Source organism: Mustela erminea, chromosome 3, assembly GCF_009829155.1.
Source record: "Mustela erminea isolate mMusErm1 chromosome 3, mMusErm1.Pri, whole genome shotgun sequence".
NCBI classification, from domain to species: domain Eukaryota; kingdom Metazoa; phylum Chordata; class Mammalia; order Carnivora; family Mustelidae; genus Mustela; species Mustela erminea.
In genome coordinates, this window is record NC_045616.1 from 163,346,961 (window position 1) to 163,368,709 (window position 21,749).

Below are 21,749 nucleotides of genomic sequence, written 5' to 3' on the forward strand. Positions count from 1 at the left end.
ATAGCGCCTTCGGCAGGCGACCTGTTCTTTCATCCAGGAGCTCAAACAGTTTGCTCTTCTCCAGACCCCACAGCTCGGAGCCCACACATCTCGGGGTCAGAACATACAGAGCCCTGCTGGGAGGCGGGCGTGCCCCGCGCTGCGCGGCTTCCCTTCTGCCTCCCTCCGCACCCCGCACTGCCCAGCGCCGCCTCCTCCTGGACCCCACAGACCGCGTGTCCGGGCTCGCGGGCACGCTCCCCAGGCGTCCCCTTCCCTCCCGAGTGCCAGTGCTGCTCTCCGGTGACCCTGCTGCTCCCCACTCCGCAGACTGCCCTGGATGCGGCCTGCGTGAACACGGACGCTTCGGGCTTTAAGATCTCACACTTCCCCCGCGACAAGAGCAGAGGGAAGCGTGACTGCAGGTGAGAGGCGGGACAGTGGGGGGGGGGGCGGTCTTCCGGTCGGAGTGCGGAGGCAAGCGGGGAGCCCTTCGCCTGACAAACCTCCGTTCCGTCTGCGGAACCAGAGCGGTCCTTCTCCCGCCTGGACCTGAGCCCCCCAGCCCGGCCCCGCCGTGACGACGGCCGCGGAGCCGCAGGACGCGCCCCTGAGGACGACCCCGCTGTGGTCTGCGCTTCGGAGGAAACGTCGCTTCTCGGAAAGAAACAGGCAGGTGGCTCGCCGTCCGGGGTCCCAACACCGTTTATTCAGCCCCAGCGAGAGGCGCTGCGCGCGCAGCCCGGCTACTGACGACGGTGCTGTCGGAGCTGCCGTCCGCAGTGGCCCGCGCTAGTGACGGTGCTGTCGGAGCTGCCGTCCGCAGTGGCCCGCGCTAGTGACGGTGCTGTCGGAACTGCAGTCCGCAGTAGCCGCACGTCCCCGTCTTCGTGTCCTTGTCCTGCAAGATTCAGAGGAGAGAGCTCATGACGCCGTGCTCTGCTGCTGTCTACACGCGTCCCGCATCACACAGGACAGCGTGCACCGCACTTGAGCTCGGGTCTCAACTAGACACGGCTTAAGCCCTCTGAGGTCGCACAGGGACAGAGGACCGTCACGGCACCGGGGCCCAGGTCTGACTCTGCTGCACCCCGACTCTCTGCCAGCCACAGGCAAGGGCCCGAACCCTAGCTCCGGCCCCGTGGAACCACCCTGAGGACACGTCTTCCAGCCTTAGCTCAGCGCACGTCTCCTCTCCCGGCCCGCGAAGGCCGAGGTTTCCCTCTGGGCCCAGAATTCAAGGGACTGGAACAGGTGAGGCGCTGCGCAGAGGCCCACCAGCCCCCAGGCCACGGTCCGGCCCGGGCCTGCTCAGGCCACCAGCAGACGGGGAGCCAGGGTGCTGCGACGTCCCCCTCTTGCATCCACGCCGTGGCAGACCTGAGCCTCAGCCCCCGCTCAGCCCTCTGCTCGAACGTCCCGGTCCTCCCCTCGCCAAGGCCCTGTGGGGCACGACCTCCAAATGAGGTTCCAGGAAGATCAAGCCCCAGGTGTGGAGGAAAGCGGACGACTGTGCTGGCAACGCTAAGCGCGTCCCCATGGAGAGGGCGCCCACCACGTGGTCCCTAGCACGTGGTTGGAGGAAAGGGGAGAGCCAGCGCCGCAAGGGACGCGGGACAGGACAGCTTAGACTAGACCCGCAAGGACAGGTGGACGGTACCAGGTTTATGTACACTTTCGGGTGGCCAAGAGCCCCCCCGCCGCCGTCACACGCGATCACACGATTTCCAACTTCGCTCACGGGCTGCTCAGCGATCAGGTCAACGGCAAAGTTTTCATTCACCTGGAAGGAGACGGAAAGAAAAGCTCACGTAGCCGAGTACAAAAGCGGGACAATTTCACGGAATTTAGGTCTACGTAGAGGACGGCCCCACGCTCGGGTCCTGCCAGCACGGGCACCTCTGTACGTTCTCGTATGTTCGCATCTGGGACTGCTGCCGGTCCTCAACATACACACGACACGCGCACACACGTCACTTCCCGTCCGGATACACCTTCAAACTCACAGAAACGGGGCAGGAACCAGATTACGAACACTGGCCCCGGTCATACCCAAGGTGCGGACCAGAGCCCCCGCGCTGCGCCCCGGCTTCAACTCCAGCTCCGCCCCCGGCCCCGCGTCTCGCGCCACCCGTGACATGCAGAAAGGCACCCGGGGCGGGCTGTCCCCGCCGGCAGAGGCCCCGCAGTCACGGGGCAAGGAAGCTCTGGCAGACTCCCACGGCCGCACCCAAAGGGCAGCCAGTTCGGGGAAACACCGCATGGAGCAACAGGGGACAACACGGGACAACACGGGACACTGGAGAGACGACAGGGTTGCAACCACAGGGACAGAAACCCAACAAGTACGCTAAAATCTGGGATTTCGCCGATTTGAAGGCTGAATAAATACCTCGCGTCAGGGACGGGTGTCACCGTGAGAACTGGGACCCGATACTCCCGCTTCCTCCAGGCTAACCCAGTGTCTTCACGCAAGCGCTCAAGCTGCGGGGAAGACCGCGTCACCCTCAACCCCGTCTGGAGTCACGGCCACCGCCCTGGAACCCCGTGCGGCCCCCACGCAGTGACCTCGCACAGAGACCCCGAGTCTGACCTGATGAAGCCGCCACAGCCAACCCGGGTTCCACACCCCGAGAACAGGGGCACCGAACCCCACAACGTACAGCAGCCGGGAGACCCAGCCGCCGGCGACGCAGCAGAGAGAGAGACCCGGGTCCACAGACAGGCGACTTCCGAGCAGGTAAAGGGAGCGTCGGGAGGGGGGCGAGGGACGACACCTGAGAGTTAGAAGACACTTAGACACGTCAGCAGGTGCACTGCCTGGGGCTTATCTGTGTCCTCGGTCACAAGATTCTTCTTACTACGACACAATCAGGACTCCACCTCCGCTCCGCTATTTAACTTAGAGATCGGGGTAGTCTGCGGTCCGGTCAGTGCCTCGTGGAGGCCGCACGCACCACGGACTCGGTTCTCGGGGACCGAGTCAGCGACCTGCTTGCAGAAGGGCAGCCCTGGTGGGGAGCGGGCTGTGGGCCATCAGCACAGAGAGCAGCGCCGCCGCCTCGGGAAGCCTCCTGGTTGGTAACGGCTGCGTCAGACCGGGCTCGCGGGACGAGGGACCGTGACACTACCCCCCCACATCTGTTTCGTTAAACAGAGATTCGCACACCTGGCTGGGCAAGTAACGTGTCTCACAGCGAGCTACTGTGGCCAAGGGGACCCAGGCCAGGAGACCCACCGGACTCGGACCTGACCCGCCCTGAGCCAGGCGCGCACAGCCTCCCTGGCCATCACCCAGGAGACAAAGCTCCCAAGGCTGGGAAGGGAAAGCATCCGAGAGAGAGAGAGAGAGAGAGTGTGTGTGTGTGTGTGTGTGGAGGGAAAGGTCCCCAACGTGCCCCCAGCCCTGTTATGGAGCCGACTCCCGCGTCTCACCCCGGGGGACCGGCCCATGCCAGGGGCTGCAGGTTCTTACCCCGGAGAGCCGTCCAGAGGCACGTCCCCCCTCCAACGGCGTGTGCTCCCCAAAGCCGTCCACGGCAACCCTCACGCCCCCACCACACTCTCGGCCGTCTGCAGAGCTCGGTGTCCCACGCTCAGGCTCCCAGGCGGCGGCAGCTGATGGTTCCTCTAGACGCCACGCCACCGTCAACCCACCCAGGGCAGAAAACAACAGCGAGACCACATCTGGGACGGCACCCGCCTCTGAAGCCGGAGGCTCGTCTGTGCGCAGCACACGCCACGGGACGAATGCTGCCGGGGCCACTACTCTTCCTGGCAGACATCCCCGCGGCCACCACGGGGGTGACACTGCGTGCAGACAGGACAGGAAACGGAGGCTACACACAGTAAGCGCTGCCCGGGCTCGCCCGCCAGCCGCGCAGTGAGTACCAACCTCGGTACCGGGGGTGCCTGACGGCAGAGCCATGCCAGTCAGTCGCGGCTGCCAGGGCCCAGCGGGGCACCTGCCCCGCGTCCCCAGAGCCTCACTGACAGGGAGAGGCCCCACCGCAGCGGAGACAGGGAACCGAGGCTCAGTGTTCACAAATGAAGGGGGGCTGGGACCTCTGAACTTTAATGAAGCCTGGAAATGAGTTAGAAAGGCACAATCGGCCTCCGTGAACAGCTTCTCTAAAGCCAGCAGACTCCGTGCAGAGGACACGCAATCCCGCAGGGCCCAGCCCCTCACTCGTGCACGGAACAGACGGCCTGGCCTGCCATGGACTCAGATAATGTCCCAAACCCACAGACTGCAACATTCTGGAGAAACTTAATTATTACTACAGACTCTGACTTTGTGAAGTTTCGTTTCTACAAACTCACCAGGTTACGGGGACACGGGGCTCCAGCAGAGCCCAGGGGTCGCACACAGCGCGGCCAGGTGGGGAGGCCGGGCCATCCCACAGGCTCTCCGAGCACAGCGGCCCCACACGCGGCCTCGCCGCTCGCTTACACGCGCACCTGTCGGCCGGCTGCGGAGGCCGGGAGGGCCTGCTCCCCTCGGCTGCACAGAGCCGTGCATCGCACACGTGAAGCCTGTGCTGTAACACGGGACGGCGTCTACCTAAGTGACACACGTGTCACAAAGGCCGCACGAACAAACCCCGGGGCCCCAGCATGGCCGTCAGACAGACCGCCATCTCCCGCGGGAAGGGCAGCTGACACCGGAGACTGACACAGGACTGCCCGTCACTCAGCCCCAGGGTGACCCTGACCGTCCGCGATGAGCGTCTCATTCCCGGGATTCAGTTCAACCACAGGCGCACGCAGAGTCCCAGAGCTGAGCCCAGGTGGCAGCTCAGGGCTTGGTCTGGCCGCCCCGACGGAGGCGAGGCCCGGAGGCCACCCGCGGGCCTTCCAAGCGCATGAATGCAGAGGAACATCACAGCGGCCCGGGCTCCTGCCTCAGCCGTCAGCACCGGGGGTTTCAGGCACACAGTGTCACACGCCCTCGACTGTCCAACGGCCGTATGATTGTCCTTTATGCGTCACCGACGTAACGAATGTGAAATTACCTTTTCATTTACCTCCTGACAGCCCACTGACTGGGCACAAAGACCCACCGGCTTAAATTCACCGGGTGGCGGTGGCTATCTTCATCTGACCCGTGCTCTGGGGAGTGACCGTTCCCACGGACAATTTACTCCCTTACGTCAGACCGAGGTCACGCCCACGAGAAGCACAAGGTACAACGCGGGAGCACACGGGACAGTCTTACAACTGCACAAGGAGGAACAGCCTCGCGGAGTGACCCCGTGCTGGACGCTGCCAACCTGCTAATTTTTAACACAAATTTGGAGAAAAAGCTCAAAAACACCTCCTAGGTGTTTTGTACAGCAGCATCTGCAGGTGCCCTGGGGCGATGTGGCCGGGGCACGGGCCGAGGACAAGCACGGATGCGTGGAACCGCCAGAGGGCGAGAGGAAGGCACAGACCTGGAGGCTCAGCGCCCGGCCACCGGCCTCCGAGCCTCGGGAGCGCTGCGACCCGCAGCCGCCTGGACGTGCAGCCTCCTCTAGCCGCCTGGACGTGCACCACACACGCAGCTTCACATCACCGCGGTCCGGACGGCAGCTCGCGGAGGTGTCGGTGTGCAGCCGCCGTCAGCGGGACGACAACGATCAGGGTCTCCCTCCGCCGCCGATCCTGGCGCACACCCGCAAGTTTCCTACAGCGTCTGCGCGGGGAGCATGGGCCACCTCAGTGGAGAAGTCACTTCACCACGAGTGGTCCACTCTGCCGGTGCCCAGAAGCAAGGCCCAACAAGCCCAGGGCTAGAAGCCCTTGAGGGACACTCGTCACTCCCAGTGGGGCCCGCAGCCACACCGCACAGGCCCCACCGCGAGCTCCTCCCTCCGGCACTCCCAGCCCCTGCTGTGCGTCCACAGCGTCCAGACCCCTCTGGGGAGGACAGGCTTCACGTCACTCCACCAACACAGCAGGTGCCACGGGGGCCGCTCCTCAGCTCCGCGGTGGCTGGGACCTTCCAGCTGCTACTGAGGAACCAAGGTGCCCAGCGGATGAGTCAGAGTCGCAGCCAGACTCACCTGCCCGCCGGGGGGTCGGGAGGCCGTCTGAGATGGGCAGGACATGTCCAGAGCACCTGGGCAGCGAGGGTCCCCGCTGCCCCCCAGCCGGCAAGGGCGACCCGCCTGGGCTGAGCCGCCCCGTCATCACTGCAGCAAGCGGAGGGCACGGGGGGCTGTACTCAACGGACTCGGCCTCCCAGTGCTCTGGGCTCTCCGCCCCGTTGCGCATCTTTAATACGCACGAATGACGCCAGCCCGGTCGCGATAACCCAGCAGCAACAGAATGGGGCACACGCTCGCTGAAGGCCTCCCGGGGCGGGGGTTCCCTAGCGGCTCGTCCCCTCGGACCCAGCACCCTCAGCCCAGTGAGGTCAGCGACGGAGGCAGGCAGCGCTTAGGGGGCTGCACAGATCCGGAGGCGGTCGGACAGAGCGGCCTGGAGCCACACTCGAGACCAGACAAGTCCTCTGAGCCGCAAGATGACAGAGACAGCGCTGCTGCTTTCTCACTGCTGTCACTGTCACCGCCATTCCGCACGCGGTCTCCTGTCCGCACCAGCTCTTCTGCTGGAGGACAGGACACGCGTGCCTTTCGTCTGATGTACATGACCACCAAGTCAACGAACCGCTTTCTGTAGCTTCAGACAAGCCTCTGCTCCGTTCCAGCCCCCTGCCTCGCGGAGGTGGCCCAGGACCATGGCAGGCCTGGCTTCTGCCCCCTCCTCGAGGAGTGGGCGCTGCGCAGCCGGTTCTTCAGCACGGGAGTGTCTCGTCTTAGGAAGACCCCGTCACAGGCCTGCACGGATTCCTTTGCAGACACGCCGCAAACTGCACCAGGTGCCTCTGGCCAGGAGTAGCCAAGAGCCACGCACAGGCACTTCCCGTCTCTCTCTGCAAAGGCCAGCTCAGCTATCCAGCTTTCCGCGCTCCCCGTTCATCAGATTAAGCTCGGGTTCGGTGGGCTTCTTAAAATACAACTAACCAACACCAGAGAGCCAGCAAGACCCGTGGTTGCCGGAGGCGGAACGTGAGACATTCTCAGGGCGGGCGAACTACTCTCCAACGCTGTAAAAACAGACACGGGACACGTGTGGGTCACAACCCACAGACTGTACACTACCGACAGTGAACCCCGACACAAGCCGTGGGCTTGAGCTCACGTATCAACGCCATCAAGTGTTCGAAGCACCCGCTGTAGCGACCGCAGCACCCTGACAGAAGGTGCCACTTGCAACAGGCCGCCTGGCAGGAGGCGGGTCCAGGGGAACGGTCACACTTCCTGTCCCAGTTCCCAGGACACGTGAAACTCTTCTAAAACAACGCCTCTGGGAAACGCTAACAATCTTACACTGCTACTAAGCGCCTAATGTCTGTGGCAAGCACGCACGCCAGAGCAGCGCTCCTCGTTTACAAACACGCGCACCCGGACAACGGGAGCAGTGCTCCCCGAACACACGTGATGTCCCACAGCGACAGGCCGCAGACAGGACAGGGGCTCCGGACCTGGGTGAGGGGACACCTTCAGCTCTGCCTCCTCTGTTCACACTCCACCGGCTTTGCGAATTCTGGTTTAGTTGGGTTGGTTTTGGTTTTCAGCTGCTCCGGTGGCCCCCTGCTAAGACGATCAGAAACCAGAGGCCACAGAGTCTGTAGCAGGGAGGACCCTGGACAGAACCAGGTGTTGCTCACGCATCAGAACTGCTGAGCTGGGGAGCCGGGGGCCGGACCGCAGGGGCCAGCCACAGCGTCAGGACCCATGGCTCCACCGAGGCACTGAACTCTGTCTCCACCACCCTGTCCCCCGCAGGGCGGGAAAGCAAGTAGAAAAAGAAGTTGAGAACAGACAGTGTAACGGAGATCAGAGGGGCGGGAAACACAACTCACGGAGAGCTAACAAGAACTAACAGGAAGGCTGACTGGGGGAAGGAGGGGCCCGAGGTGACTGCGCAGGACAAAAGGACTCGGAAGAGGAAGACGGCCCCGACCACGGCACGGCCGGCAGACTGCGGATCCGGCAGCGCAGGTCAGAGAGGAAAGAGGAGGAGCTCAGGTTCCTGGAGACACCACGATCAGCATCCTCTCTCCTGCCGCCACCGTAGGGGACCAGCCACAGCCACTCAGGGCAGGACGGTCCTCCTGCCAGCTTCCGCTCGGGAGTATCCGTCCCTGTAGGAACAAGGCCCCCTCTGTCCGGCAGGAAGTAGGACAAGCAAACCCCAGCCCGGGGACTGAAAGAGTAATTTTTAAAAGTTGATGATGTGACTTCCTTTAATCCGAGGGTCTGGGGAGTAGGAGGCCGAGAAATGAAAGGAAAACAAAGGGCCGCCGGGGCTCACACAGCCCAGACTGCGCTTAGGGGCAGCCGGGACCGGAGGGAAACAGAACGCGACAGAACCGGAGGCTTCCAGAGCCGCCCGGGGCTCGTCTGAGAACTCCGGTCTCCTCCGTGACTCGCTGTTCCGTAAAGGCTTCACGGAGACGCTCCGTCTGTCCCTGGCCTCCGCTTACCTCTTTCTGGCGACCCACGAACCGGACCTTCCTGTAGTCCGCATCGTCGTAGACCTGGGGAGAGACAGTGCGATAGTTTTACAGCCGCCGGTGCCCACGGCCAGCATTACGGGACAGTGTGCGCGGAAGGTTCCGGCCGTTGTCACCGAGGACAGCGGGGCCGGGGACAGCGGGGACCGGGGACAGCGGGGCCCGGGGACAGCGGGGACCGGGGACAGCGGGGACCGGGGACAGCGGGGGCCGGGGACAGCGGGGACCGGGGACAGCGGGGACCGGGGACAGCGGGGACCGGGGACAGCGGGGCCGGGGGACAGCGGGGACCGGGGACAGCGGGGCCGGGGACAGCGGGGCCGGGGACAGCGGGGCCCGGGGACAGCGGGGCCGGGGACAGCGGGGACCGGGGACAGCGGGGCCCGGGGACAGCGGGGACGGGGGCGGCTGCGCGGGCGGGGGCGCAGCTCGGCGAGAGACCTCACGGCGAGGCGGGGCTGAAGCAGCGGCGGACGCGGGCAGCGGAGGGGCCCCCGTTTCCTCCCAGCCGGCGGCGGCGCAGGCAAGCGTCCCCGGGCAGCGCGGTGGCAGGGGTCCCCGAGTCGCCTCCCGGCCGTGCCTGCGCTCCGGCGGCCCCTACGCAGCGCGGCGCAGACGCGAGCCGGACGGCGGCCCGCCCAGGACCCCCGCGCCCGCAGCGCCCGGCGCGTCCGAGCGTGAGACCCACACAGTGCCCGGGCCCGCGGGACCCCGCGCGCGGCCGCCGTTCTCCGGGAACCGGGCGCTCCGGCCGGCGCGCCCCCCAGCCGCGGGCACCGCGGGCACCGCGCGGAGACGGAGGGCGGCCTCACGCCGCGGCGCTTACCTGGCCGGTGTGCGTAATCTTCTCCCCGGTCGGCGACGTGCGCACCCCAAAGCACCGGGCGCCCCGGGGCAGGCTCAGCGCCGCGGGGCCGGTGCGGCCCAGCAGCCGGCAGAAGGTCACTGCCGCCGCCATCTTGTGGCTGACCCTTGACCCGGCGCGCCGACACGCTGACGCATGCGCACCGTGTCGCAGGGCCCCGGCGGCCCGACTTCGCGCGCTTCGGGGCGTCGCGCATGCGCGCTGCGCTCCGGCGGGAGCGTCCCGGGAGGGGCCGCGGCCCGGCCGGGAAAAGGCGGGAAACTGGGCTCGCGGTTGAGCGCCCGCGGCCGCCGGGAGGTTCCCGCCGGGGCGGGACGGGGAGGACGGGAGGCGCAGGGGCGCGGCGCACACTGGCCGGTCACTGATGGCCACGGGGGTGTCCCCCGCGGGGGCCCCGCTGGAGCGAGCGGCGAGCGCCGCGGGGACAGCGCGGCTGCAGGGAGCGGCCGGCGAGCTCGAGGCGGCCCCGCGGGACCGTCAGCCCCGGCGCCCTCAGACAGCGGCCGCGGCGGGGCGGGCGCGCCAGACGCCGCTTCCGCTGGGCCGGGCCGTAGCGGGCGGTGGTCCGAGGGCCGCCGGCGAGGAGCCGCCGCCGGAGCCCACCGCCTTCCCCGGGAATCCCCGAGTGCGCGCCGAGGGTGCTCCCCGGTTTTGCGTGGGCTCCGGGTGCGTCCGTGCCCTACACCGGCCGGCGGGATGGGGTTTCCCGTGCGGTCGGGGGCGGGGGGCCGTCCCGGGAGTCGTCCGCGCCTCCGCCTCTGCGCCCCGCCCCGCGGGGGTGACCACGTGACCCCGCCGCCATCTTTCTTCCTGGCGCAGAGTCCGGGCGGCGGCGTCCGCGCCCCATTTGCGCAGGCGCTTGCGAGGCGCGCGGCTCGTCGTCCCGATCCGGTACTTCTCAGGTGAGGGGCGCCGGGAGTCGCGAGGGCCCGGGGCGGTGGCTGCTGCGGGGGCTCGGGGGTCCCCGCGTCGGCCACAGCCGCACGCCCTGCGCTCCCCGGACGCCGCGGCCGAGAAGGGCCGCCTGGTGTCCCCCGCGGGCGGGCATGTCCGGGGCCCTCGCGGACCGCCGGCGGCCGGGGGGGCGGGGCGGGGCGGGGGCGCGGGGTTGGGGGCGGGGGCGGGGGTGCGTGGTTGGGTCGGGGGGGCGGGGTTGGGATGCGGGGCGGCGGGGGCGGGGTTGGGGGCGCCGCTGCCGGGGGTGCGCGAGGCCCCGCAGGACCGCGTTCTGCTCCCGCTCAGGTCCGGCCGCGCGTGGCGTCCGCGCTGGCGGCGAAGATGCTGGCGGCGAAGAGGCTGGCGTCCGCCCTGGGCCCCCTGCTCCGGCCGCGGCCCCCCCCGGCCGTGCCCCGCGCGCTCTCCACGCTCCTGCCCGGACGCCCTGGCGCTGCGGGGGCCGCGGGGCTGCCCGGCCGCCTGCTGCCCGCGCTGGGGCCGCCCGGCCGCCTGCTGCCCGCGCTGGGGCCGCCCGGCCTGCCGCCCGCGCTGGGGTTCAAGACCAAGGGCGTCATCCGGGAGCGCTGCCGGGACTGCTACCGGGTGAAGAGGCGCGGCCGCTGGTTCATCTACTGCCGCGCGAACCCCAAGCACAAGCAGAGGCAGATGTAGCCGCGGCGTCCCCTCCCGCAGGGCCCCAGCGGGGACCGACAATAAAACGTGAACTCGCGCGCTCGTGTCCAGCCTCGCGTCCTCCTGCCTCTGCGCGTCCTGTCGCCGCCCAGCCCCGCCCCTCGGTCCCGCAGGGCCCGGGGTGGGGGGCGTCGTGCGGACGGAAGACCGCGGGGAGCGGGGCTGCCCCGGCTCACGACGCGGCCGGCTCACAGGGACCCAGATCCCTCGGGACGGAGGGTCCCCGGCTCGGCCGGGTGTGCGTGCGGCCGCCGCGCTCGCACGGCACCGCCCGGTCCTGTCCTGTCCTGTCCTGTCCAGACGACCCGTGCGGCAGCCTGGAGAGCAGCTCAAAGTCCAGGCCGACGCGGCTTTCCGACCGCAGACGGAGTCGGGGCTTCAGCCGAGGGTGGCTGCCGCCCGTGAGCACGCGCGAACACGCGTGTGTGTGGGACGTGTGCGTGGTGCTGTGCGGAGCCGCGGCTCGGCTACCCTCTGCCCGCGTGTGGTCCGAGCCCGTGGCGCAGGTGTTCACCGGCCCTTGTCTCGTCTGCCAGCCTCGCCACATGGTCCGAGCTCCGCCCGCGGCCTCGGGTGACCTTCCTGTCCCCGGGCGGCTGGAGCGGGGTGCACTGGGTGGGACGGTGGTACAGGGCGCGGAGTGTCGGTGAGCAGCGTGTGCAGAGCCCAGGGAAGGCCTTCCCCAGCCATGCTGTCCCCGGGAGGTGGGTGCGGGCTGACTCCCGCAGGTCCCGCAAGGGTGGGACGCAGGGGTGTCCCAGCGAGGGGCCCTGGCGGGCTGCAGGCCGAGCAGCGTCCTGCACGGGAAAGCTGGATGACCACCCCCCCCCCAGCACGCAGGCAGCTCTGAGCCCTGCTCCGGCGCTGCGCCTGTGGTCCTGGGCTCGCGGGCCCTGACTCTGGTACCCCGGTCCCCAGCACAGGGCCCAGAAGGAAAAGAAGGAAGCGCCCTTCCCTGCAGCGCTTCATCCTGCCGGACGGGGGATTCTGCCGGTTCTGCAGGAGTGAGGACCGTCTTCCCCTCATTAAGTGCTGCAGGGACCCTGTCGGGGTTACGTGCAGCTGGGCCTCGCAGAGACTAGTGTTTGTAGCGTGACAGGTTTCATTCGAGTTGAACTGTGTTGAGAGCAGATGCTCGCAGGTGGTCATTCCGGTCACACCAGCGCACGGCTGTGACACGGGCGGGTTTTCCTGCTCACTACTGCTGGCCCTCGGGACAGACTTTGTCTGTGCCCGGCTGCCCCGGGCACTGGAGGGTGCCGCATCCTTGGCCCTCTCCCCCGGGGTGCCAGGAGCACCCTCATCCTGGGCGTGACAACCAGATCTCCAGACGTGGCCAAGGGCTCCCAGGGCACGCTCCCCCACAGGAGCTGATACTTCCCATCCGCACACAGGGTTCGTGGAGAACTGAAGCCCTGGGCGGGGGACCCTGTTTCTGTCCTGCTTTGCTCTCAGTCTGCTACGAGGGCCGGTCCGTAGTAGGCACTGAGCAAATGCGTGTGCACTCACGTGGTAGCGACAGGACAAGGCCTTTCGTTCTCTCCACCTGGTTGAGGCAGGCTTCTGTCCGGCGAAGGCCACGGCTTCGTTCTAAAGAGTTGGCCGACAGGTCCTGTCCATGGGAATGCAGCCCCGTCCTGCGTGGGGGAGAAGTTGGATACTGCACTGGTCCAGGACATGCACACAAACACACTGCACACACCTTACTTCTTTTCAGTTGTTTTCTCCTCGACAGGTAAGTGTGAGGTCTTTACTTGCCCTGTGACTGCCTGGCTCTGCAAATATTTGGTGGTGTCCTGTACGCGGGGAAGTGACTCTCAAAGAGGTATCCGAGGACAGGCAGTACCAATGTACGGAAGCGGGGGGTGGGTGGCAAATCCACAGGAACCTGGGACCGTAATTGATGGGCTGGGATTCTAAAAGGGTGTTGATGGGTTTTTAAAGCATTCATCCCTCCTGGGGTTAGTCTCTCTTCGATCTCAGGGGGCTGCCTGTGTGCTGACCAAACCATCCTTATGGCTCAGTTGCTTTCCAGTGTCCGGATGAGCCCACGTGTCTAGCCGGATGCAGCAGTGAACAGCAAACCTCGTTGCGGTCAGGAGGCAGCAGGCACACCCGTCCCCCTGTGCTCGACCACGTATCTGTTGTCTGTGCCTTCCACTAGCCAAGCAGTTGCTTAAATACTGTATGGCCTGAAAATCCCAACAGCGAGAGTTACATTTGCTGAGAAAGTGTGTCGGCTCCTTGTTTGGGTCTTTACAGTAGTTCCTCATCTCACCCTGGGATTTGACTTCACGATGACCACAACCTGCCGAAAGGGCTTCATGGATTTTCTATTATCCACACATGAGAAGGAGCTTTGTAAATGCTACCCGTGAGCAGACAGCAACTGAAATAAAAGGTGCTATTTGTAATAGCATGGAAACCAGGAATGTTTAGATACAACCTAACAAAATTTATACACATTCCATACACTTAAAATTACACAACACTTGAAAGAATTTGAGTAAGATCTGCAGATTAATCTATACCATGTTTGTGGGTTAGAATACATGATACGGTTAAGTCTCTCCAAACTGATCTACAAACTCGATGTAATTCCAATAAAAATCCCAGCAAAACTGTTGTACAAATGTCATGGTTATTCAAAATTTTGTATGGAGAGGCTAAGTATGCAAATGAGCCAAAATTTTAAAAATAGAAATGTTGAAGGAAGCCTGGCCCCTGGTATCAGAGCTTACAATGAAGCCACAGTAGCCAAGACACTAGTCCCCATGCAGCAAAGCACACAAAAGGGAAGAGCGTGGAGGGGTCAGAGATGGACCCGCACATCCCTGCTCAGGTGATTTTCAAAACAGGATTAAGGGCAATTCAGTGAAAAAAGGGCAGAGTTTTATACATAGAGTGCTTGAAAATTGAATTTCCAAATACACAAAATAATTCTCAATATATGCCAATATTAAAAATAGGGGCACGTGGGTGGCTCAGTGGATTAAGCCTCTGCCTTCAGCTCAGGTCATGATCCCAGGGTTCTGGGATCAAGGCCCGCATCGGGCTCTGCTCATTGGGGAGCCTGCTTCCCCCTCTCCCCCTGCCTGCCTCTCTGCCTACTTGTGATCTCTCTCTCTGTCAAATAAATAAAATGTCTATTAAAAAACAAAATCATAGAGCTAAATGTGAAATCTAATACTATGAAATCTTCACAAGAAAGCGTAGAAAATACATGTGACTTTGGGATCTGCAGATTTATTAGCTATAATAGCAAAAACATGAAAGAAAATCATCATAAATTGGATTGCACCAAAGTTCTATCCTCGAGATATTTTCATCAAAGTTCACATCTCTTCAAAAGATGTTAAGTAAATGAAAACAAGCCAAAAACTGGAGAAGATGTTTGCAGAACACCTATCTGATAAAAGGTTGGGTCTGGATTATATGACGAGATCTCAGAACTCAGTGCTGGGGAGACCACGAACCCGCTGAAAGTGGCAAAAGACGTTTCACAAAGGAACAGACGCTGATGGAACATAAGCAGATAAAAGTGTTTAACGCTGGACTTGAGTGAAATGCACATGAACATCACGACAAAATTACATACTTTACAGAATGGAAAGCGCAAGATGCTGCAGCCAAGGTAACTCGCTGGGGTGGCGCGGCCTTGCCGGACCGGGACCAGCCGATCCAGTTAAGCGACTCGTTGCCAAGTGGCCCCGCCTTGCGTACTTGTCCAAGAACAGTGAAAACTGAGGTTCACAGTGAGACCTTTACGTGGATGTAATGGTTTCACTTACAACCAAGACAAACAAAACCACCAGCGGGGAACAGCCCACGTGTCCCTCAGCTGGGGAACAGGTCCGGCAGGTATGGCGCGCTCCCACAGTGCAGTGCTCAGCAGCTGAGGACGGAGAAGTGACCCAAACGCGAACACGGGTGAACCCCAGACCCGCCGCTCCGACCGACAGAAGCCTGCCCTCAGAAGGCTCCGGACGCCACGATCCCGGTGCTGCGACCGGGGGAGAATCCGACCTGCGGGCAGGGAAGACGTGCGGCTCGGAGCTGGGGGCGGGGGCCAGGCCGGCTGCGAAGTGAGCGCTTTGGGGTGATGGGACTCTAATATGCACTGACTGGGGTGGCCGTTTCGTGACAACACACGCTTGTAAACTCACAGAACCTCGCTTCAATAGAACTTGCAAAAAGATTCCCCAGTGGAATTGCTAGATAGCAAATAAGGATCAGATAAATCTTTTTTTAAAAAAAAAGGAAGTCAGTGAGCTGTGGGACCAGGTCCCGCATTCTTCCCGGGGGAGAAAAACAACAGTTGAAGCAATAACGGGAGTGTTCTCATATTTGACGAAAACGACAAATCCACAAATCCAACAAGCTTAATAAGGAGAATTATGAAGAAAACCATATAATAATAATAGCGTTATCAGATTGCTAAATATCAGCTAAAGAGGAAACCTCTAAAATCCAGGGAGAGAAGCAAGGCTGATTCCTCACGGAGAGACAGAAACAGCCGCACGCTTATCAGAGGCCATGCGGCCCAGAACAAGAACACATCTTCAAGGTGCTGGGAGTGCGGCCGTCCAGAAACCTGTGTCCCGCAAGGACCTCTCAGGACTGAGGCTGAAAGGCGAGATCTGGGAGCATTCAAGGAAGCAGAGATCGGCTCAGGAGCTGCTTGGCTGGATACAAAAGACATCTTTCCCTCCTTTAATATCCTTTTGCAAGAACGCTCTAAAGAAACAATAATGGCCAAGTGTCCCGGTGCTCACAGCATCTGCAGGGCTGCGGGGGGAGGGCAGGCGGCCGGGAGCAGACGTTCGCAAGGCGTTACGTAAAGGCAAACTGTGACGTCACTGTGTGCCCTATGCACACAAGCAAACAAAAAGGTAAGTGCAGGAAGCCAGTTACGGAGAAATTATGCAATATTAAAGTTATTCATTTAAAATAAGAACACCAAAAGAGGAAAAAGGAACAACATATTGATATGGTAAACAGGAAATGAAAGTAAAACCATAGATTTAAATTCAGCCTTTTTGGTACTCAAAGCACACGGACATGGGCAAGTGTCCTTGTCAGACAGTGTGAAGAGCGAGACTTGGGGCACCTGCGGGCTCGGTTGGTTGAGCACCCAACTCTTGATTTCAGCGAGGATCAGGATCTCAGGGTCCTGGGATCAAACCCCATATCGGGCTCCATGCCAAACAGAGAGTCTGCTTAAGATTCTCTCTCTCCCAGGATGTAGAAAAGAGGAACCCTCTTCCACTGCTGGTGGGAATGCAAGTTGGTGCAGCCTCTTTGGAGGACAGTGTGGAGATGCCTCAGGAAATTAAAAATAGAGCTTCCCTATGACCCTGAAATTGCACTCCTGGGTATTTACCCCAAAGATACAGATGTCGTGAAAAGAAGGGCCATCTGTACCCCAGTGTTTATAGCAGCAATGGGCACAGTCGCCAAACTGTAGAAAGAACGAAGATGCCGTTCAACGGACGAATGGATAAGGAAGATGTGGCCCATATACACTATGGAGTATGATGCCTCCATCAGAAAGGACGAATACCCAACTTTTGTAGCAACATGGACGGGACTGGAAGAGATGATGCTGAGTGGAATAAGTCAAGCAGAGAGAGTCAGTTATCATATGGTTTCACTTATTTGTGGAGCACAACAAATAGCATGGAGGACATGGGGAGTTAGAGAGGAGAAGGGAGTTGAGGGAAATTGGAAGGGGAGGTGAACCATGAGAGACTATGGACTCTGAAAAACAATCTGAGGGTTTTGAAGGGGTGGGGGGTGGGAGGTCGGGGAACCAGGTGGTGGGTATTATAGAGGGCACGGATTGCATGGAGCACGGGGTGTGGTGAAAAAATAATGAATACTCTCATGCTGAAAAGAAATTTAAAAAGTTGTAATAAATAAATAAAAAGATTCTCTCTCCACCCCTCCCCCACTGTCTCGTGCTCTCTCCCTCTCTCTCTAAAATAAATAAATCTTAAAAAAGAAAAAGCAAGACCCAAGTATATGCAGTCTAGAAGAAACCCGTTTTAAATGTAAGTGACAGAAAGGATAAATGACAGAAGAAGTATCAGACGATAATCAAAAGGAAGCTGGAGGGTCTATAGTAATGTTGGTCAAAGTAGATTTAATCACCTTAGCAGGTATCACGATCGATGGGTTAATTAATCAAGAACAGATAATACTAAATCTCTATGCGTTTAAAACAGCTTCAAAATACAGAAAGCAAAAATCTATAGAACTACCAGGAGAAACAGAAATAAAAATCATGATTGGTGATATCAGCACTTCTCTTTCAATAATTGGGAGGAAAAGCAGAAAATATTAAGGGTGCAAAAAGATTTGAACGACACCATCAACCCATTTAATCTAATCGATATTTATGAAACCTTCCCCGGACATCTGCTGCAGAAGCATCTTTCTTCGGCTCATAGAGGATGTACCAAAACTGACCATATTCTGGGCCATAAGATGAGTTTCAACGTATTGCAAAGGACTTCAGTCATAGGAAATATGTTCTGACCACAGTGGTATGAATCTAAGATTTAACAACAGAGACAACTGAAAAGTCACTCAAGTAATTGGAAATTAAACAACATGATTCTAAATAAACCGTCCGTCAATGAATTCAAAAGGAAGCGCGGACGGTAACTTAGCAAGGAGGGAGATGACATATCCACTTGCGTGGAAAGCGTTAAAAAGCAATGCTCGGGGGCGCCGGGGCGGCTCCGTGGGTGAAGCCGCTGCCTTCGGCTCGGGTCATGATCTCAGGGTCCTGGGATCGAGCCCCACATCGGGCTCTCTGCTCAGCGGGGAGCCTGCTTCTCCCTCTCTCTCTGCCTGCCTCTCTGCCTACTTGTGATCTGTCTGTCACATAAATAAATAAAACCTTTGGGGAAAAAAGCGATATATGGAAATGTATAACACTGAACGCTTTTATTAGAAAAGGCAAAAGGAAACAATGCTCTTTACTTCTACCCAAAGAAACTCTCAAGTGGAGAGCAAAATCCAAATGATAAAAAACAGAGAAGCAATAGGGAAAATGGGAGCATGTGAAGGCTGCGTCTTTGGAAGGAATCTTTAAGGTTTTCTTTCTTTCCTCTTTGCGAGAGAGCAGGGGCAGGAGCAGAGGGAGAGGGACAAGCAGACTCCGTGCTGAGTACCGAGTCCGACAAGGGGCTCCATCCCATGACCTTGAGATCATGACCTGAGCCGAAATCAAGAGTTGGACCCTTCACTGACTGAGCCCCCAGGCCCCCCAGAAGGTCCGGAATTCACTGTCTGGTAGCGGCAGGAGCTGACAAGTGGGCTGACGGGCATGCAGCCAGATTTTCGGGCGCCCCTCCCCTGCCCCCTCCCCTCCCCTCCCCTGCCCCCCCCTCCCCTTCCCCCTCCCCTCCCTTCCCCTGCCCCCCCCCTTCCTTCCCCTGCCCCCCTCCCCTCCCCTCTCCCCTCCATTCTGCGTGCAGGAATCGCATCCCAGATCACATGTTCACCTCTGCCCATCTCGGGCTCTGCTCCCGGGGACCGCTGGCCCACTCATCCCTCATGCAAAGCCAGGCAGGTCCCCGCGGGAACGCTGATGGACGTGACCGTCTCCCAGTGGCTTCCGCCTCGGGAAGGAGAATCGTGAACAGACAGCCGGGGCGCCTGTCCTACCGCGAACGTGAGGGGAGGTTCACTTGCAGACGTGAAAACACGCTGAGAAGGTCCAACAGTTCACGCGGGGCGTGTGTGCGCAGCAGGACTGAGGCCATGCGGGGAGAGGTCTCCAGGGAGCTCCCACCTGGAAGGGTCGACGGGCGCCTTGGAAGAAGGAGGAAAGCAGAAGGTGGTCAGCGGCGGGGACCGCGAGTACCCCGCCCCGGGAAAGGCTGGACGTGCGACCGTACCCCCCATGTGCAGGAAGCCTTCCGCAGGTCAAGAAGAAGCCAGGTAAGGGCGCGTGGCAAGGAGAATGGTGGGAAATTATTTGCATAAAGTTGGGGCAGGAAGACCTCCTCTTCAGCAAGGCTCAGACTCCGTAAGTCAGAAGAGAAGAAACACCACAGGCTCACTTTGGCAGGTGAAAGACGGCACTCCTGGGCCATGAGGGGCCAGCCCTAAAAGTGGCCACTTGACGCCAGAGGTTGGACGGCGGACAACAGATCGTGTTCCCTGCCCTGCTTCCCAACACCACGGCAGGCTCCGTCTGCTCCAGGAGCCAAATCTCCAAACCCCACTCCCCAGGCAGCCTCTGGCTTCTGGTCGGGATGGAAGGAAAATCCGATCCCCTTCCTCCTGCCGTGGAGAGGACACACCACCACCTTGGCCCTCTGTCCCCCCGGGGAAGCCGGCAACGGGGCTTGAGCTTCCCAAGTTCCAGAGACACAGTGTCCCACCACTGGGGAGGCTCTGTCTGCTCTGGGCCTCAGGGTCCCGTCCAGCCCCTCCCCTCCCCCTGACAAGTGCCACCTCAGAGGGATGGGGGCCTGGAGGTGGGACCCGGAGTCTGTCCTGAAAAGGCATAGACTGTCCACCAGGGCCTCGGCACACCCTCCAGGACAAGGGGAGATGCTGCCATCCAGCACATTCTGCAGAATAAGACCGTCTGGGAGGGAATCCTCAGCCATCCTCAGGGGAGATGGCAGGCTCACAGAAGGCATCACCCACTCTTAAGGTCCAGCAAGCCGGCAGAGAAATGGACAGAAGGCATGAACAGGAGAGTGCGGAAGATCCACTGAGATGGCGGGGATCCCATAGTAATCACGGAGTGAGGAGAAAGCAGAAATGAAGCAAGCGCTTGCCCATCCGATTTGCAGAAGTTTCGCGGAGAACGCGCTCCAGCGTGGACGGCTGGTGGTGAGCACGGACTCCTGGCCCTGCGGCCAGCGGTGCCCGTGCAGGGACGGAGCAGCAGCCCCCGCAGATGACACATGTGTCCCCGGCCACACCTGATGTGCTGAGTGCGCCCCTGCACACGCGGAGGACTGCAAGGGGCTGCCCTCGGAGCAGTGCACGTCACGGCAAAGACCTGGAGCGAGCTCAGGGTCAGGGGCCCCGGGAAGTCAGCTAGGAACCCTCAGAGGGAGGACACGGCCGCTGCGAGCCACAGGACACCCCTGAGACAGGGCTCAGCATCTTGCGTCTGGAAGAAAGTTCTGCAACAGCGTGCCAAGCACGTTTTCGTACATGTGAACATTAAACTCTTAAAAACCCAACCACATGCTTTTCAAGGTGAAAATACCGGGTGCCTGTGTATGAAACAGTCTCAAGGAGCGCACAGCAGACGGCAACAACGGGTGCTTCTCGGGGCGGTGGGCAGGCAGGAAAGGCATGGGGGCTTCCCTTGTTGGCGTAGACGTGGTGTCCCTTCCTTTGAGGAGTCGGGTTTGCGTCTCCCGTTTGTAACTGATTCCTCAGAGAGGAATGTGCAGCGCTGTGGACCGGACCCTCATCGAAGAGAATTTGAGCCACGGAATGACAGCACAGGACAGGGAGGCCCGCAGGCCCGTCCCCCCTACCCCTGGACCTCCTGTCCCGGCCTGGCCATATCGTGCGGTCACGCACACTGCGGCCCCGTGCCTGCCTGCTCTGCGTGTGTCCGCTATGAACGCCCGCGCGGGCGGAACGCCCCGGGTTTTCAGGCTTCCAGCCCCGCTCGCCCTGCCCGAGCCGGCGGTGCCCTCCTTACCCAGCCCACAAGACCGCCTCCTTCTAGTGTCTGACCTGTGCGAGGCAGCCGGCCCGGCCCCGACGTGCAGCCTGCAGCTCCTCCAGCGCCCACACCTGCCGGCAGCTCCGCCGTTCCCACTGCCCTCTTTCCTCCGGGGGCGCCAGGACCCTCTAAATATCATAACCCACTTGTAAGCGTTTCTGTTTTGACGCATAGTACATTCGTTAGAGGTGTGCAGCGCGGGGACTCATTGGTACACTTCGAGAGTGACCACACGAGGTCTAGTGGGCACCTGTCACCACACACGGCTCGAGCCTCTGTGCAGCTGAGCGACCATCCACTGGGGGACGCGGAATTGCTAACTGGAGTCGCCGCGCGCGGGAACCCCCAGCACGTCCTCATTTTGTAACTGGACCTTTGCACTGTGCGCCCCGCCCCCGCCCCGCCTTCCCCCCCCCATCTGTGCTCTGCGCCTGTGAGTGGGGGGGTTTGGTTCGGTGATGTTTTGATCCCACGTACAGGAGATCGTAAGGTGGTTGTCCTTCTCGGACTTCGCGGTGTCCCCTCCGGCTCCGCCCATGTTGCAGACGGCAGGGCTTCATTCTCACTGATGGTGAGCAGCGTTTCGTTACGTGCGGGCCCGCCTCAGAGTGGCCATCCGGCAGTCCGTCCCCTGGGCTGCGCCCGTATCCGGGCGACCGTGGGCAGTGCTGCAGGGAGCATGGGGCCGCAGTCTTCTCCCATCAGTGTGCTCGTCGTCTTTGGATAAACACCCAGAAGAGGGATTGCTGGGTCATTCGGCCGTTCTGTTTAGGTTCTGAGGAGCGCCCACACTGCTTGCCCGTGTGGCGTTTCTTAATCTTGGACGATGAGTGGAGAAGACAGGCGTCTTCTACTGTTGCTTTACCCCTTGGGGACGTCAGTTTCTGCAAATGAGGGTCTCTTGCTTATTGTGGCCGGAGGTGGGCAGCCCCATCGCTACCTGTTCTTGTCAATAAAGTTTTATTGGCAAACAGGCACGGTGCCTCCTCCATGCG

General features: G+C 61.1%; 2 protein-coding genes and 1 long non-coding RNA gene across 5 annotated transcripts; 2 read left to right on the top strand and 1 right to left on the bottom strand.

Moving 5' to 3' along the window:
* Nucleotides 1–660: 660 nt before the first annotated feature.
* Nucleotides 661–9,553, bottom strand: NDUFS6 (NADH:ubiquinone oxidoreductase subunit S6). 3 transcript variants are annotated; one of them, XM_032337825.1, is made up of 5 exons: nt 9,372–9,544; nt 8,516–8,569; nt 1,640–1,762; nt 771–880; nt 661–725 (listed from the first exon to the last, which is right to left on the bottom strand). In XM_032337825.1, the coding sequence occupies exons 1-4, from the start codon at nt 9,501–9,503 to the stop codon at nt 815–817; spliced, it is 375 nt and encodes a 124-aa protein (XP_032193716.1). In that variant the 5' UTR covers nt 9,504–9,544; the 3' UTR covers nt 661–725; nt 771–814. The 3 variants fall into 3 exon arrangements, 2 of the variants coding, with proteins under 2 accessions (XP_032193716.1, XP_032193717.1); XR_004284333.1 differs by lacking the exons at nt 661–725; nt 771–880; nt 1,640–1,762 and adding exons at nt 4,497–7,072; nt 7,511–8,173 and having other exon boundaries at nt 9,372–9,553; XM_032337826.1 differs by lacking the exons at nt 661–725; nt 771–880; nt 1,640–1,762 and adding an exon at nt 4,497–8,173 and having other exon boundaries at nt 9,372–9,553.
* Nucleotides 9,554–10,177: 624 nt separating this feature from the next.
* Nucleotides 10,178–11,082, top strand: MRPL36 (mitochondrial ribosomal protein L36). Its single transcript, XM_032337827.1, has 2 exons — nt 10,178–10,312; nt 10,653–11,082. Exon 2 carries the CDS (start codon nt 10,689–10,691, stop codon nt 11,016–11,018), a length of 330 nt encoding a protein of 109 aa, XP_032193718.1. The 5' UTR covers nt 10,178–10,312; nt 10,653–10,688; the 3' UTR covers nt 11,019–11,082.
* A 213-nt stretch (nt 11,083–11,295) lies between these two features.
* On the top strand, nt 11,296–13,672 carry LOC116587115. Its single transcript, XR_004284334.1, has 2 exons — nt 11,296–12,864; nt 13,075–13,672. It is a non-coding gene; the product is annotated as an uncharacterized LOC116587115 (long non-coding RNA).
* Nucleotides 13,673–21,749: the final 8,077 nt, after the last annotated feature.